This window comes from Bos indicus x Bos taurus, chromosome 21 (assembly GCF_003369695.1).
Source record: "Bos indicus x Bos taurus breed Angus x Brahman F1 hybrid chromosome 21, Bos_hybrid_MaternalHap_v2.0, whole genome shotgun sequence".
Classification (NCBI taxonomy): Eukaryota; Metazoa; Chordata; class Mammalia; order Artiodactyla; family Bovidae; genus Bos; species Bos indicus x Bos taurus.
The window spans coordinates 67,618,546-67,633,908 of NC_040096.1; the positions used below are offsets into that span (position 1 = coordinate 67,618,546).

General features: G+C 61.3%; 1 protein-coding gene and 1 pseudogene across 3 annotated transcripts; one reads left to right on the forward strand and one right to left on the reverse strand.

Annotated features, from left to right (window-relative positions):
- The first annotated feature begins 697 nt into the window (after positions 1 to 697).
- On the forward strand, positions 698 to 14,877 carry LOC113879892 (tumor necrosis factor alpha-induced protein 2-like). 3 transcript variants are annotated; one of them, XM_027521716.1, is made up of 14 exons: positions 698 to 786; positions 1,946 to 2,041; positions 4,759 to 4,946; positions 5,233 to 5,875; positions 8,480 to 8,594; positions 8,732 to 8,854; positions 9,014 to 9,114; positions 9,252 to 9,350; positions 9,940 to 10,063; positions 10,450 to 10,572; positions 10,728 to 10,883; positions 11,071 to 11,192; positions 13,110 to 13,242; positions 13,394 to 14,877. In XM_027521716.1, exons 3-14 carry the CDS (start codon positions 4,784 to 4,786, stop codon positions 13,718 to 13,720), a joined length of 2,229 nt encoding a protein of 742 aa, XP_027377517.1. In that variant the 5' UTR covers positions 698 to 786; positions 1,946 to 2,041; positions 4,759 to 4,783; the 3' UTR covers positions 13,721 to 14,877. The 3 variants fall into 3 exon arrangements, with proteins under 3 accessions (XP_027377517.1, XP_027377516.1, XP_027377515.1); XM_027521715.1 differs by lacking the exon at positions 698 to 786 and having other exon boundaries at positions 1,807 to 2,041; XM_027521714.1 differs by lacking the exons at positions 698 to 786; positions 1,946 to 2,041 and having other exon boundaries at positions 4,301 to 4,946.
- On the reverse strand, positions 2,588 to 2,706 carry LOC113880246 (annotated as a pseudogene).
- Positions 14,878 to 15,363: the final 486 nt, after the last annotated feature.

Below are 15,363 nucleotides of genomic sequence, written 5' to 3' on the forward strand. Positions count from 1 at the left end.
TCTGAGATGGGGCATTGACAGGGAGGCGCTGAGGGAGGCCGCACCAGCTGCCTTTCCCCTACCCTCCCCACTACGGATCCTGGAGGGTCAGGAGTAAGCGCCAGGCACAGCCTGCCCAGGCACGGGGCCGGAAGGAGGAAGAGGAGAGGTTGGGGTTCCAGGCCCAGTGATCAGGGGTGGGGTGGGGGCGGGGCATGTGAGTGCTGACGCTGGCAGCTAGCGTTAGTGTCAGTGGGGAAACTGAGGCCAGCACAGGATGGAGGTCTGCGCTGCTTCACGCCAGGCCCCAGCACAGGTGGCCTGAAGTCCTACAGCAGGCAGGGCGGCGGGCAGGTATCCAAGGGGTGCCTCTTTCCCTGGGAGCGGCAGGGGACTGACAGGCCAGCCTGACCCCACGAGTCAGCCCGGTGGCCGGCAGAGGTCGGGTAGGGGCCGTGCCACAGGAAGCCTTGCCCTGGTTTGGTCCTGGCCAGCTTCTCCACAGGGAGCCCCTGCCACCCCCGACACCTTTGCGTCCCCGGCCCCTCAAAGAGACCCCTCCTGCAGCCTCGGCCGCAGCCCTGACCGACGGGCCTGGCCCTGCCTGAGCCCCTGGGCTGCAGGCAGAGGGTCCAGGCTGGTTTCTGAGCCAGGCGTAGTCCTTGTTGTTCCGCTTGCTTTCCAGTCAGGAGACTGTAAGCAAGTTTCTTCATCTCTCTGCACCTGTTTTTTCCAGCTGCGAAATGGGGGTGCTGTCTGTGCCTCCCAGGCCAGGAGGAGCGAAGCAAGGGCCTGCCATAAAGCCAGGTTTGGGGCCCCTGTAACCCCACGTTAGCAGCAAAGACCCTGGGTGTGGAGGTGGGGGGCTCCACCAGTGAATCCTGAGGTGGGTGGGGCCCGCGAGTGGGGAACACCCCCAGGGGGAGGCCAGGGGGAAGCAGGGGCTATGCAGCCTCTGAGTGGTAGCGGGAAGGATGTAGGCGGAGACCCAGGCCCGGAGCCAGAAAGACAGGGTTTTCCTGGCAGGACCCTCCGTGCCCAGGTGGCTTGTGTGCCCTGGCTGTGTTCCTGTGAGCCCAGCAGAGCGTGAGGGGCTGGGGTCGGCTTCCCAAAGCCGAGTTGGGGTGAATAGGAGGCTAGACGGCAGCTCCTATGAGGGGTGCAGCAAGGGATCCAGGAACTGCAGGGAGGGCTGAGGCCAGGGCACCCCAGCTGTTTCAGGTCCAGGGCCCTGGCCATTGGCCATCCTGTCCCGGGCTGGGGGGCTGTGCTCAGGACCCTGCCGACCACCAGGTCCCAGGAGGCCTCGCGAAGAGCCAATGTGTTTCCCTGGCCATTCTATTGTCCGGGCCTAGCACAGGTTGGGGAGAGGTCTGGCTCTTTGAGCTGCTTCCGGACTTGAGGACCAGATTGTCTGGCTGATAATGAAGCATGTGTGCGTGTGTGTGTGTATGTGTGTGTGTGTTCACGTGTGTGTGTGTTCCTGGAACGTGCCAGCCCTTGTTAGCTCCCAGGGATGGTGGTGGTGGGGCCCTGCCCAGTGTCTGTTCCTCTGTGCAGCAGACACCCTGCGTGCCCCCAGAGCTCGGGTCCCAGGCCCCACCTCTGCCTGGCCACCCCCTTCCCCCTGTGCCGCCCCCTGCTCTTCCCCCTTGGGCTCAGCTTGGCTTTGCCATTGCCCACATTTCCTGGGGCTCCTTTGTGGACGGAGTGTCATCTCTTGCACTGAGCCTGTGGCTCCTTGATGAGGCTGGGGGTGAGAGGGTGCGGGGGCCAGCCTGCCCAAGGCAGGATGCTCAGCTTCAAGGACAGGAAACCCAACCTGCTGGCCCAAGACAGCCTGGGTGACAGGAGGGACCTGGTGTCCCCCTCACTCCACCTGGGCATGTTCCCTCTGTGGCCCTTCGCCCAGCCTGGGGCCAACCCTGCTCAAGGGTGTTTGGGTCTCAGCTGCTCTCTCCCGCAGCAGGTGAGCCGGCCCGGTCCTTTCTGAGGCTGGGTCCCATCCTCTGTGACACAGGAGATGCTGGGAGGCTGTGCCCAGCAGGAGCGGAGCTCAGGGGTAGGTGGGATCGGCCGGAGATCCTGCAGCTAGTCGCCGGGAGGGGCAGCCGGCCTGCCACCTCCGTGCCCGCGCAGCCTCTCCCTCCTCCTCCCTGGCCTGCTGACCCTGGCCCCTTCCTTCCTGGACTTCATGGGGCCCCTGGATACGTGGGCGGACCCCTTGGCGGCCGGGCTGCAGTCCTCACAGAGCCCCCATTGCTGCCTCAGGGGGAAGAAGGGGCTGCAGGGTGCCCAAGGCCACGCTGTCCCCTCTCTCACCTCCTCCTTTTCTACCTCAGAGCCCTTTAGGGACCTCCAGCAGGTCAGAGGGTCCCCCCTCCCACCAAGGTCAATGTCTGCCCACTGTCCATTGGCCCAGGGGGAGGAGCTGGGACTGGGTCTCCCTGGGCTAGATGGTGCTTCTCCAGCCGTCTCCCAGTGTGGAGCGCTGGGTGGCCGGCCTGTGCCCCTGTACTGGGCAGGGTGATCAAAATTACTATAGATTAGTTGATTGCAGATCAACTGTAAATCAACTGTGTTTAAATTTTTTATTTTTTATTTTTTAAGCCTCCAGCACCCGGTATTCCCAGGTGGTCTCCCATCCAAGTACTAACCAGGCTCGACCCTGCTTAGCTTCTGCGATCACAGGAGATCTGGCGCCTTCAGGCTGATATGGGCGGAGACTAAGTTTTTTAAAAAAAAAGGATTAGGCTGTGGATTCAGACCCCTCTGGGCTGGGAGCCCACCTCTGCACCTTGCTAGCTGTGTGACGTTGGGCAGGTTACTCCACCTCTCTGGGCCCCAGCTCCTGGTATAACGTTGGGAGCATTAGGGGAGAAAGTGCAAATGTGCAGGACCAGGGCCAGCCTGCCTGTTTGCACTCCCTCAGGATGGCGATTATTGCTATTTACATGCACCCTCTCCTTGAAGCCCTTCTGGCAGCCCCCTAAGCGAGTGTCTGCTCTGTTTCCAGAAAGGATTGAGGCCACAGGGATGAAGCAATGTGTCTAAAGCCCCAGATGGGGGACTTCCCGGCAGTCCAGTGGTTAGGACTCTGCTCTGTCACTGCCAAGGGCTCGGGTTCCATCCCTCCTCAGGGGAACTGAGCCCCCCACAAGCTGCTCAGTTCAGCCAAAAACAGGAACCATAGATGGAGGTGGTGGGATGCCCCAGGGCCCAAGTGGTCTCCATGCCCGAGCCCCCACCATCGTGCCTTCCGTCTCCAAAGTGCAGAGGGCAGAGCTCCCCGGATGAGGAGGGGTTCCAGCACCCACACTGGAGGAAGGGGAAGGCACGGTGGTGGTTTGGGGCAGGTTCTCTCTGCCCTCAGCCTTGGCTGGCCCTGTGGAGCACTGGGATTCCCACAACTCCTGCCACGTGACCCGCTCTGTCCCTGGTGGGACTGTATGTGGAGCAAGGCTATTTTCCCGGAAACTATGCCTTGGAGGAGAAGAGCCCGGTTGCCGGGTCGGGGCAGCCCCGGGTCTGAAGCAGGTCATCTTGCATCACCACCAAAAACTGCTGACAAAAACTGCTGTGGAAAGTCTGACAGGCCTAATCCCAACACCCCCCACCTCCTGCCGCCTCAGTTTCCCTTTCTGCAGGGGTGGATCACCTTGTGTGCCTTGCAGGACTGCTGCAGGGGCAAGTTGAAGTCGTGCTGTGTGAGTCACGACTTGGTGTTTTTACTCATGGGTGGTGGGGCAGGCCCTGTTATGGCTCACTCAAGTTACCAAGGAGGCCTGTTCCCCTCTGCTCCCCTTTCCAAGCCCTGCCCCGCTCCCTCCTTTCGATTCAGCCAGTTTCCCCCCAACCGGTCCTGGCCTAGCTTCCCCCACGGTCAATGCGCTGGGGAGGGTGCTGCTTCTCTGGATGGTGGGGGTACCCAGTGCCTTGTGAGCTGAGTTCCAAGCTATTGACCATGGGGGCATTTTAAACCTCTCTGAGCTAGTTATGGGAGAAGGCAATGGCACCCTACTCCAGTACTCTTGCCTGGAAAATCCCATGGACGGAGGAGCCTGGTAGGCTGCAGTCCATGGGGTCGCAAAGAGTCAGACACGACTGAGCGACTTCACTTTCACTTCTCACTTTCATGCATTGGAGAAGGAAATGGCAACCCACTCCAGTGTTCTTGCCTGGAGAATCCCAGGGACGGGGGAGCCTGTTGGGCTGCCGTCTATGGGGTCTCACAGAGTCGGACACGACTGAAGCAACAGCAGCAGCAGCAGCAGAGCTAGTTACGTGAGATGAGGAAAATAACACCCTTCCTGGAAGGCAGTGTGGAAGTAATGGAATGGGCACTCGGGAAATCCCAGCTTCTGTGGTGGTGATGTCACCCAACTTGGGGAGGAGGCAGGGTGTGGTGCAGCGAGTTTCCTGTGTGAGCTGCTGTGTGACCTCAGACAGTCCTGTGCCTCCTTGGGCCGCTTGTCCCTCCGACCTGGGAAAGGGCTTGAGGGGGCACTGTGGTTTCTGTAGACCTGAGCCCCCCAAGGTCATAATAGGGGTCTGGCCCTGCCTGCCTCGTGGTCCCAGCGGGAGCAGTCCTGTTTCTGTTCATCGCATTCCTCTGGGACCCCAAGGCACTCGAGTCAAGAAAAGAACCCAGCAGAACGGAGGATGGAGCTGGGGCTGGATTCCTGCCTCAGCCCAGCCTCTAGCGCTCTGTGACTGTTCTGGACCTCGGTTCTCGCTCTGTGCAGTGGGCCAGCAGCCCAGCTCTGCCCCCTCCCCCAGGGTCCCCAGGGAGGTGGCCCCGGACATGGAGGAAGAAGAGGCCGGCAAGAAGAAGAAAAAGTCGAAAGGCCTGGCCACAGTGTTCAGCGTCTTCACCAAACGCAGGAAGAAGAAGGGTAAGCCCAGCTTAGCAGAGACTGAGGGCGAGTCTGAATCCAGTCTGCAGCCGCCTGCTCAGCTGCCCACAGGTAGGCGGGAACCCCTCCCCAGGTGGTCAGGGTGTGGGCAGGATGGGGGCTCATTGGAGTGGATGCCCCGCTCAGCCGGGACAGAGGGGGCAGGGCACGCGGGCGTGAAGGGCCTCCCCTCCCTGCTTTCACCTGCTGCCCCTGATCTCAGGATCTGAGCCTGGTGTGCCCTGCCCGGGCTGGGACACCCCGCATGTTTTGGGTGGTCTCGGTCGCCGGGAGGTGACCGGGGCCGAGGGCGGGTCTCAGAACCCCGGGCCGCGCTAACGCCGCGTTCTGGCCGCAGTGGAGGAGCTCAAGGCCGACCTGGAGCGCGGGCGGCTGGAGGCGGCGGGGCCACTGCTGGCGCTGGAGCTGGAGCTGCAGGAGGCCGCGGCGGCGGGTCGCGCGAGCGAGGAGGAGCTGGTGCGGCGCCAGAGCGAGGTGGAGGCGCTGTACGCGTTGCTGCGCGACCAGGTGCTAGGGCAGCTGCGCCGGCCGCTGGAAGCGGAGCCCGAGCGGCTGCGCCAGGCGCTGGCCGTGCTGGCCGAGCAGGAGCGCCAGGACCACGCGGCGGCGGCGGCGGCGGCGGGGCCCCCAGGGTGCCCGGGGCTGGCGGCCACGCGGCCCCGGGGCTGGCTGCAGCTGTGGCGGGACGGCGTGGCGCAGGCGGCCGCGGAGCGCCTGAGCCGGCGGCCGGCCGCGGACGCCGAGGGCCGCACGGAGGCCGAGCGCGCCTTCCTGCACATGGGCCGCACCATGAAGGAGGACCTGGAGGCCGTGGTGGAGCGCCTCAAGCCGCTCTTCCCCGCAGACATCCGCGTGGTGGCCGCCTACGCCGAGAGCTACCACGCGGAATTCGCGTCCCAGCTGGCAGCCCTGACGCAGTTTGAGCTGTGCCCGCGAGACACCTACATGCTGCTGTTATGGGTGCAGAACCTCTATCCCAAGTGAGCTTGGGCGCGGGGTGACAGGCGGGGGTCCCCAGGCGGGCAGGGCCTGGGTGTCACCAAGTTCAGGGAGTCCCCTGGGAGAACGGCCCAGGCGGGCCTGGAATCAAAGGGGCAGGGCCTCCGCTGGGCCTGCTTTGCCCCGGGAATCCTTAGTCTCTCCGGCCTCAGCGGCATCCCATAGCTGGGGAACCTGAGGCACAGAGAATGGGGGCAAGGACCTCATCTTTCATTCCTGAGTTTCCAGTCTGGGTTAGGGGGTGAAGCCGCCTGTGATCCAGAGTCAGGAAGGGCTGTGGCCAGGAGCAGGGGCCCTGGCCTGGCCTGGCCTGCGTCAGCCCAGGAAGCCAGCTCGGAGGAGGAGGTGCAGGATTCTACCTGCCTCAGGAGGCAGCGGCCCTGCTCTGGGGCTGCTGACAGTCTAACAGAAGTAAGGGAGTCAGGCGAGGGGGAAGCAAGGACAGGCTGGGAGAGGCAGTGGGGGATGGTGTTCCTGGCAAAGGGAGCTGCCCTACAGGGCCCAAGGCTGGGCTGGGAGGCCTTCTGGGAGCACTGTGGTTCAATACCCCCAGCAGGCCCAGGGAGCACTCCCAGGCAGGATGGGGGGCATTGGGCCTGTTGGGGAAATCCCCATTGTGCAAGGTCTCTCCCAGTGGCAGAGCTGAGTTCTGGCCACCGAGGCCTGGAGCTCTCAGTTTGGGAGGCACCTGGTACTGCAGTGGAGAATCCCTGGTACCAACTGTATTCAGATGCAGGCATCCCCTGATACACTCAGACCCCATGCATCCCTGAGCATGTTGCTGCCAGTATCTTGGCTTTCTCTGCCCACCGAAGCTAGATAAGAAAATCCGGAGACAGAGGCAAGAACACAGCAGGCTCCTGCCTCCAGTACTGTGTCCCTGCCTCCATGAGGAACCTAGGGGATCATATAGCTGGGGGCTCGCAGTCTGGGGTTGGAGATGAACAGAGGGGTAAGGATCCTGCATGCTTCTCCTCACGCTGTTTCAAAAACAGTCATCAGGCTGGCGTTGAGTAGCCTGGTAATTTGGGTCTGGCAGTCTGCTGGCCCAGTCGTTGGGTCCGTTGTGTTTTGTGGACTGTACTGAGACTTTCTTTCTATAATGCAGAAGGAGAGAAAAACTCGAAGGGGTGGTTTGCAGAGAGGGCGCTATGAAGTTGAGCCCCAGATACAAAATGTTTTGAGGGGACGATAGGTGCAGCATGTGATTCTCAAATCAGGTTTAATCTTTTGATAAAGAAACTTAGTTACAGACTGCAGATCAGGAACAGGTAAAGAACTGGAGAAAAAAAACAGCACAACACCTCTTTTTTCTTCTTTTTTCCCTTATTGTACTGCAACAAGCATGTCCGTCATTCGTACAAGCTGGGTGGGGAGAGACTTAAACCGCAGTGTGGATCGGCTCGGGATTTCTGGTAGGGGCTGGCCCCGCCTGTAGCGTAAAGCCTGCAGGAAGCCTGGGGTGTAGGCCCTGTGAGCGATGTCTGAGGCTCTCAGGGATGTCAGTGGTCTCGGTTGGTGCTGGTGGTTCAGCCTCCAGCAGGGGCCCAAGGAAGGACCAGGCGGGGGTGCTGGGTGAGAAGCCAAGGAGAGCAGGGGAGCTGGCCAGGGCAGGGGATGCCGGAGAGGCCCGCTAGCCAAGCCGGATCCTTCTTGTTGGTCCTGACTCACCAGCAAGTGCCGGGCCTGTCCCCTCTGCTCCTTCACCTTCATGTCCCAGTGACCTCAGGGGCTTTAACCTGGGGCCCCCTGGGGTCAGTGCAGGGGGACGCTGAGCCCTGAGAGGGGGCGACCAGGGTGGCTCCATGGAGGCCCTAGTGGCCAGAAGTCTGGGGAGCAAAGGGACACAGCGCATAGGGATTGGGGTGCGGGTGCCGGGTAGCAGAATGGGCTATTCTTGAGCCTCCGGGCAGACAAAGGCCCTGAGGAAGTGCCAGGGCTGGACAGTCCCCAGGAGGCTCTGGGACCCAAGGGAAGCGCCACAAGGATGGGTGGATATGCCTCCGTCCAGGGTGAGGTCGGGGAGGGGCAGACAGCCTTTCCTGCTGGGACTGGCCCTCCTCTGGGGGCAGCAGAGATGGTCTGGTGGGGAAGGCGGGGCAAGGCTGGTGGGATGCAGTGGGAGCAGTGTGGGGGATGGTGGGAAGGAGACAGAGGGTGAGAAGGGGAGTGGGAGCCCTTGGAGCAGGGAGCCCTTGGAGAAGGGAGATCAGACAGGAAATGTGGTTCTGCCCACCACAGTGGGGAGAAGGGACTGTTGGAGGCAAGGCAAGGAGCCTGGGAGGAGGGTCCTTCGGTGTGCCAGGCGGGAGATGGGGGCTGGGCTGTAGGGTGCCTCTGGCAGGGTAGCTTGAGGCTGATGGGTTTCGGGAGCATAACCCGGAGTAAGAGTGGACGGGGCTGAGAGAGTGAACGGAGGCAGGGTGATTCCGGGCTTCAGGGCCTGGATCGAACTGAGATGGAGAGGCAGGAGTGGAGGCACAGGAGGGAAGGCGACTGAGCTGTGTGCAGGGCTCTGGCTGGGGCGGGGGCTGGGGGTGGGGGGACAGTGCTGGTTTTCCTCACGCCAGCCCATCTGCCCACAGCGACATCCTCAACAGCCCCAAGCTGGCGCCTGAGCTGCAGGGAGTCAGACTGGGGACCCTCCTGCCCCCAACCCAGATCCAGCTGCTGGAGGCCAGGTTCCTCTCCAACGAGGTGGTGAGTCCAGGGCCAGTGCTGGGCGGGGCTGAGCGGGAGAGGGAAGGAAATGGGGGGGGGCAGGGGGGGCAGGGAGCCTGGCAGGGATACCCCTGTGGGCTTCGCCCTACCCTGAGCGGGCCCCTCTTCCCTTATAGACCAGAGTGAGGGAGCTGATGGCCCGAGCTCTGGAGCTGGAGTCCAAGAGCTGGACCAAGGATGAGGCCCCACTGAGGCTGAACAGCCGCTGCTTCAGTGAGCTGGCCATCCACATCATCCAGGTAGCGCCCGCTGCCCCGCCCACACCAGCCTCGTCCCTGTGGGCAGACGCACTCACCACTGAGCACACACCCCCTTGCACCATGTCTTACCCATGCCCACCCCTGTCCCAGCCCTAGAGCAGGCGGGCTTCTACTCAGTTTCACCCCCAACCCCTGCAGATCATCTCCCAGGGCCAGGCCAAGGCTGAGAGCATCACCCTGGACCTGGGCACGCAGATAAAGCCCTTGCTGTTGGAAGAGCTGGCCAGGTTCCTCAGGAGGTGGGTGATGGGCATGCATGCCCGGAGCGGGGCTGAGGGCTGAGGGGTCCCTGCCGCCCCCTCTCTCAGAGCCCCAGCCCCTCCCTTGGGCCCCAGTGTTTGTGCTGCTCCTACGTGTGCCCTTTCCCTTTCACCAGCTACCAGCGCGCCTTTGATGGATTTCTGGAGCGATGCAGACAGCTGCGCAATTACAGGGCCAATGTCATCGCTAACATCAACAACTGCCTCCCTTTCCGGTAAGGGCGCTGGGCAGTGGGGGGAGTCACTGCGGCTGCCTGCCTGTGTTGGTGGAGGGGCCTGGAAGCCGGAGGGGGGTGGGGGTGCAGAGGGGAAGGGGGAGGTGCCTGGGATGGGGGATGGGGGAGGGAGGAGGAGCAGCCTAAGCAGAGATGTTGAATTAAAATAAGCAGGGTGGAAAGGAAATACCCAGGCTTACAGCTGCAACAGCGAACATTTGTCTAGTGCCGGTGGGTCAGGCGCTCACGCACAGGGCTTCATTCATCCTGTTAGCAACCTCGTTAAGTAGATACAGTGACTGTGTCCACTGATCCATGCGCACCCTGAGCTATGGAGAGGCTGAGCCACTTGTCCTCAGTTAGAACAGGATGTGGTGTTAGGTGGGTGTTAGGTGGGAAGGCTGGGTCCCGCCTAGGGAGCCTGGATGCAGTGTCTTGGTCTTGCTCCCACCGGGCCTGGGGAGCCAGGGAGGGTTCTAGAGCGATGGTTTAGGGAGATTCGCCTGGGGCTCCCGGGCTCTCTGGGTTTAGGGCTGCAGGCCGGGCAGGGCTGGGGCTGGCGTGACCTCCCTGCCTCCTGTGTTTCCAGGACGTCCCTGGAGCAGCAGTGGCAGACACCGCCAGACCTCCGGAGCTCCCTGCTGAGGCCCCTGAATGAGCTCAAGAGCCATGGCTTTGATACCCTGCTCCAGAGCCTGTTTGGGGACCTGAAGGTAGTCCAGCCTCCTGCCCCGCGGCAGTGCTGAGTCTAGTGCTGGAGGCTGCAGGTGGCCAAGCAGTGACCCTGGATGACTCGGCAGGGTCATCGTCATAGGCCCAGCCAAGCACAGGGCTTTGTTTATGCAGGAATTTATTTATCTAAGGAGGGAGATGCTGGAGAAGGCCTCAGGGCAGGCAGATGGCAGTCCTGGCTGGTCGGCCTTGGAGAAGGGGACCCAGACCCGGCCTCCACTTCCTGCTGGAGCGCCCGGGGAGTCTTTAATATAACCCGACCCCTGTCCCGGCCCCGTGTGTGTCTGTGCGTGTCTGTGCGTGCGTGTCTACTGGGCTGGCCCGTCCTCTGCCGGGTGTGGCCACACAGCCTGACCCTCTCTCGCAGCCGCTGTTCAAGAGGTTCACGCAGACCCGCTGGGCTGCCCCCCAGCAGACCCTGGAGGAAATTGTCTCCGCCGTGGCCGAGAGGATGCCTGAATTCTCAGAGCTGCAGGACTGCTTCCGGGAGGTGAGGGGGTGCTGGGCTGCCGGCTGGGGACACGCAGGCAGACGTGTGTGTGCGCACACCCGGATGCGCTTTTTGCTCTGGCCACCGCCCCTCCCTGGACCCTGGCCTTCAGGGAGGTGGTGGGTTCCCATGGCCCTGCCCACTCACCCACCCAGGAGCTCCTGGAGGCGGTCCACCTGCACCTGGTGAAGGAGTACATCGCCCGCCTCTGCAAGCGGCGCCTGGTCCTCAAGACGGCAGAGCAGCAGCAGCAGCTGGCGGGGCACGTCCAGGCCAACGCCCAGCTCATCCAGCAGTTCTGCACCCAGAATGTGAGCCCCCGCCCCCCCTCCCAACCTCCCATGGCGGTGGGCTGCCCTCCTGCTCCAAGCTCTTCACGGGCTAGGACATCCTCTCTGGGCCTCTTCAAACCTGATCAGGTCCGACCTGAGCCTCTCTGGGCCCCTGGGCACGATTCTGGGCAGGGCCAGCCTCTCTCAACAAAGCCTGTGCCTGCAGGGCTCCCCAGCCACCTGGCTGCACGACGCCCTCCCCAGGCTCGCAGAGATCATTCGCCTGCAAGACCCCAGTGCCATCAAGATTGAGGTGGCCAGCTACGCCACCTTGTACCCTGACTTCAGGTGAGAACCGGGGCCTCCGAGCACCCGGGGAAGGCAGTGTGGCCCTGTGGTTACCTGCTGCGGTCAGAGCCTGTGGGGGATGCAGAGTGAGTCCCTGCAGGGTGGGCAGAGCGCAGATAGATACTGGCTACTGTGCCCAGATCTTTACAGCAGCTGTTCACTCGGTCCTCGCTGCTGCCTGCTGGGGCTGAAACTCTTCATCCCCGTCGTGCAGGTGAGACCTGGGGGGTGTGAGGAATGTGTCCAGGGTAAAGCAGCTGGTCAGTCGTAGAGCCGAGATAGCAAAGCCAGGCATTCGGCTCCACACTGCATCCTCTGAGAATTTCCTTAAGAGGGGGATCCGAGACCAGAGGGACCACGGACCTGCTGGAGGCCGTGGCACGTCCGTAGTGAAGCTGGGGTCCGCCGGTCAGCCTAGGGGTCCTCAGAGGCTTGACCTGTGTCCTGGGGCCTCTGTTCTACAGTGGAGGCTCAATCCCTGACTGCTTGAGGATCTGGTGAGCCAGGGCAGCAGTCTCTGTGGGTTGAGTCCTCTGGTGTGGCCGGCCTGTCCCCGCATAGCCTGGTCCAACCGCTGGCTGGTCTAGTCCACCTGTTCAGCCACCCATCCACTTACACACTCACCCGTCCAACTACCCATCATACAGGCACCCGCTTACCCATCTGGACGCCCATCTAGCTATCCAGCCATCTGGTCACGCACTCATCTACCCATCTGTCTGTCTTTCGATCTATCCATCCATCCACCCATCTAGTCATCCACCTGCCCACCTATCCGTCTATCCATTCATGGATTCTTGTATCCACCCAGCCGGCCAACAGTTATCAAGTGGTCTCCTACTAGCTACCCGGCTGTGTTTAGGCACCAGGATGGGAGGAGGTACAAGACAGACCAGGCCTTCTGACAGACAGATAGTCAGATGAGGGTTAGCAATGATGAGGTCATCCGGCGAAGGAGTACTATTTGCAAGTTTTAAAGATTGTTTAACCAAGGTTGTGAATGGCGGGAAGTGCTGACTTTAGAGCTGGAAAATCCTCTCTGGGGAGGTGACTTTTTAAAACAATTTTTATTGTTTACTTTTGGCTGTGCTGGTCTTTGTTGCTGCGTGAGCTTTTCTCTAGCTGAGCAAGTAGGGGACTGCTCTCGAGTTGCAGCGCACGGGCTTCTCATGGCAGTGACTCCTCTTACTGCAGAGCGCGGGCTTCTCATGGCAGTGACTCCTCTTACTGCAGAGCGCGGGCTTCTCATGGCAGTGACTCCTCTTACTGCAGCGCGCGGGCTTCTCATGGCAGTGACTCCTCTTACTGCAGCGCGCGGGCTTCTCATGGCAGTGACTCCTCTTACTGCAGCGCGCGGGCTTCTCATGGCAGTGACTCCTCTTACTGCAGCGCGCGGGCTTCTCATGGCAGTGACTTCTCTTACTGCAGAGCGCGGGCTTCTCATGGCAGTAACTCCTCTTACTGCAGAGCGCGGGCTTGAGGGCTTGAGGGCTCTTGAGCACAGGCTCAATAGCTGTGGTCCAAGGGCTTGGTTGCTTGGTGGTATTTGGGATCTTCCCAGATCAGGGGTCGAACCCGTGTCTCCTGTACTGGCAGGTGGCTTCTTGACGGGGAGGTGACATGTTAGTTAAGTGCTAAGGGGTGAGAAGGAGTTGGTTACCTCAAGGGCCTGGGGACGAGCATTCTGGGAGGAACAGCCAGTGCAAAGGCTGGACCGGGCAGGAGCTTGGCACCCTCTGGAGGCACTGTGGCCGGTGCCACCCGAGTGCAGTGGGTTAAGCAGAACGGGGCACCCTCTTGGGCAGGGGCGTTGGCTGCCGGCCCCTGTGGCTCCAGCCAGGAGTCTGGGATCTGGGGAGGGGTGTGAGCAGGGGTGTTGGTGAGCGGGCTGCACTGACGGGACCCTGTCTTTGCCAGCAAGGGCCACCTGAGTGCCATCCTGACCATCAAGGGGAACCTGTCCAGCAGTGACGCCAAGAGCATCCGGAGCATTCTGGACATCAACACAGGGGCACACGAGCCCTCCAAGGCCCTATTTTCACTTATAAAGGTTGGTTATCTTTCCCTGTATACTGATCTCCTTAGGAGGGCCTGGCTATCATGGGGCACCACTCCATGTTGGGCCCGTCAGACCAGCACCAGCGTCACAGCCCCACGCGGCCCCTCCGGGTGTCCTGCCTTCTTCTGCCGCTTCTGCCCAGGCCTGGCTGAGGAGTTGGCCCCTGAGCCGCTGGAACTGGAACAGCTGTGTCCTGATGACCCCTCCTGTGGGGCAGGAGCCGTCGGGGGAAGCTCTGTGGATGAGAGTGGAGCTTGCACGCCCTGAAGGAGGGGTGAGGAGGGTGTGTGGCTCGGGGACCCAGCTCCGGGATCACCGCCTGTCCGCGAGGTCCTGCCACACCTGCCTGAGGACCGCCCTGCTCAGGCTGGGTCTCCAGTCTCCCCATCTCCTGACCGGGGCCCGAGCCTCACCCCTTCTGCCTGCTGTGGTGCAGGATCACGTCGAGCCGGCCTCAGCCTCTGAGTAGAACAGAAGGAAGAAGTGGAGGAGGAAAAAGGGAAAGATGAGCTCTTATCGGGGAAGGCGTGGGGGGACTGGAAAAGGGCCTGTGGGATGACAGGCCAAGTGGGGGCAAAGCCAGTGTCTGAGCCCCTAACCCCCTCTCTGATTCCCCTCAGGTGTCCCCTGAGGACGGGCCTGGGAGGGCCAGGACCTGCTGGGTTTTCTCGGGGTCTGCCTCCCCTGACAAGGTGCAGACCCAGGGATGCCTCTGTGGGTCCTCCCCTGGAAGTCAGGCTGCGGTCGGGGCAGGGCCATCTTGACCTCTGACCCCTTGGCTCTGGGTCAGTTCCCTGTTGCCAGGCTAACAAACTTCCACAGCTTGGGAGCCTAAAACGAGACCTTGCTTTCAGTTCTGGAGGTCAGCAGTCTGATGTGGGTCTGGTGGGCTGAGCCAGGCGGTTCCTCTGGAAGCTCTGGTGGGGAAGTTCCTTGCTTTTTCCAGTTTTTAGAGGCCAGCCTCCCATATTTCTTGGCTCGTGGCCCCCTTCCATTTCCAAAACCAGCAACGGCCAGTCAAATCCTTTTAGGTCTCAGGACTCCCCTTCTACTCCCTCTTCTGATTTAAGGCCCCTGGTGGTGACCTTTAACCCACCAGACAATGACCTTTGACCTACCCAGGAACTCCAGGATCCTCTTCTGATGTTAAAGTCAGCTGATAATTAATTCCACCTGACAACCTTAATTCCTCTGCCGTGGGAACTAACATAGTCACAGTCCCAGGGATTAGGATGTGAGCATCTTTATGGGGTGGACATTATTTTGCCACCCGCAGCCATCACCCATCCCCTGCCCTGTGGAGTGCCTTATCCTACCCAGGAAAGCAAAGGTTCACTCATCCTCCTCGGCCTGGGGCAGTTGAGATGCAGGCGTGACCCACCCCGCCTGTGCCTGCGGGAACGCCCCTCTGTGACTGGGTTTGTAGCCGGCCCTCGTGGACTTGTCCCCCTCTTTCCAGGTACTGTGGCCAGAAATTGGCCCGAGTAAATGGTTCATGAAGGCCTTTGTACGTTTGTAGAAGTTTGCATGTTTGATGTTATTATTTTTTGATAGTGTGCTTTTGTATGTTTTTTAGGAACAAACTGTTGGTTTATATAGCTTAATATAAAACTGATTTCAAAAGTGGCTGTCGAGTGATTTCTCTTGGAGAGGCTTTCTCAGCCTCTTGGGGTCTGGCAGACTCTGTCCCCCAGCGCCTCCTGCCCAGCTCTCACCTGTGAGCGTGACCTTTGGGAGGGTCTGCTGTGGGCCAAGGCCCCTCACTCCACCCTTCAGTTTCCTCACCTGGAGGTGGTGATCACGAACCTGTCTGACGTCCCCCACAGTCCTTTACAGAAGAGGGGGATGGCGACATTTCAGCTCCATGCATCGGGCACAGTGGGAACTGGCTCTTGTATTCCTGGAACTGACCTCGAAGGGCCCAGCTGTGATTACAGCTGGCCCCAGCTCTCCTCCACACCCCCATCCTGGCCCAGGATTTGGAGAAGGGCAGAGTCCCTGGGAGGCAAAGGGGAACCTTGGTGAACTCATTCCACAGAGCTGGAGGCGTGTGGAGTGGGGGGGTGGGGGAGGGATGACTAAGCGGAGGGTGGGCGGAGTCTGGGGTCCAGC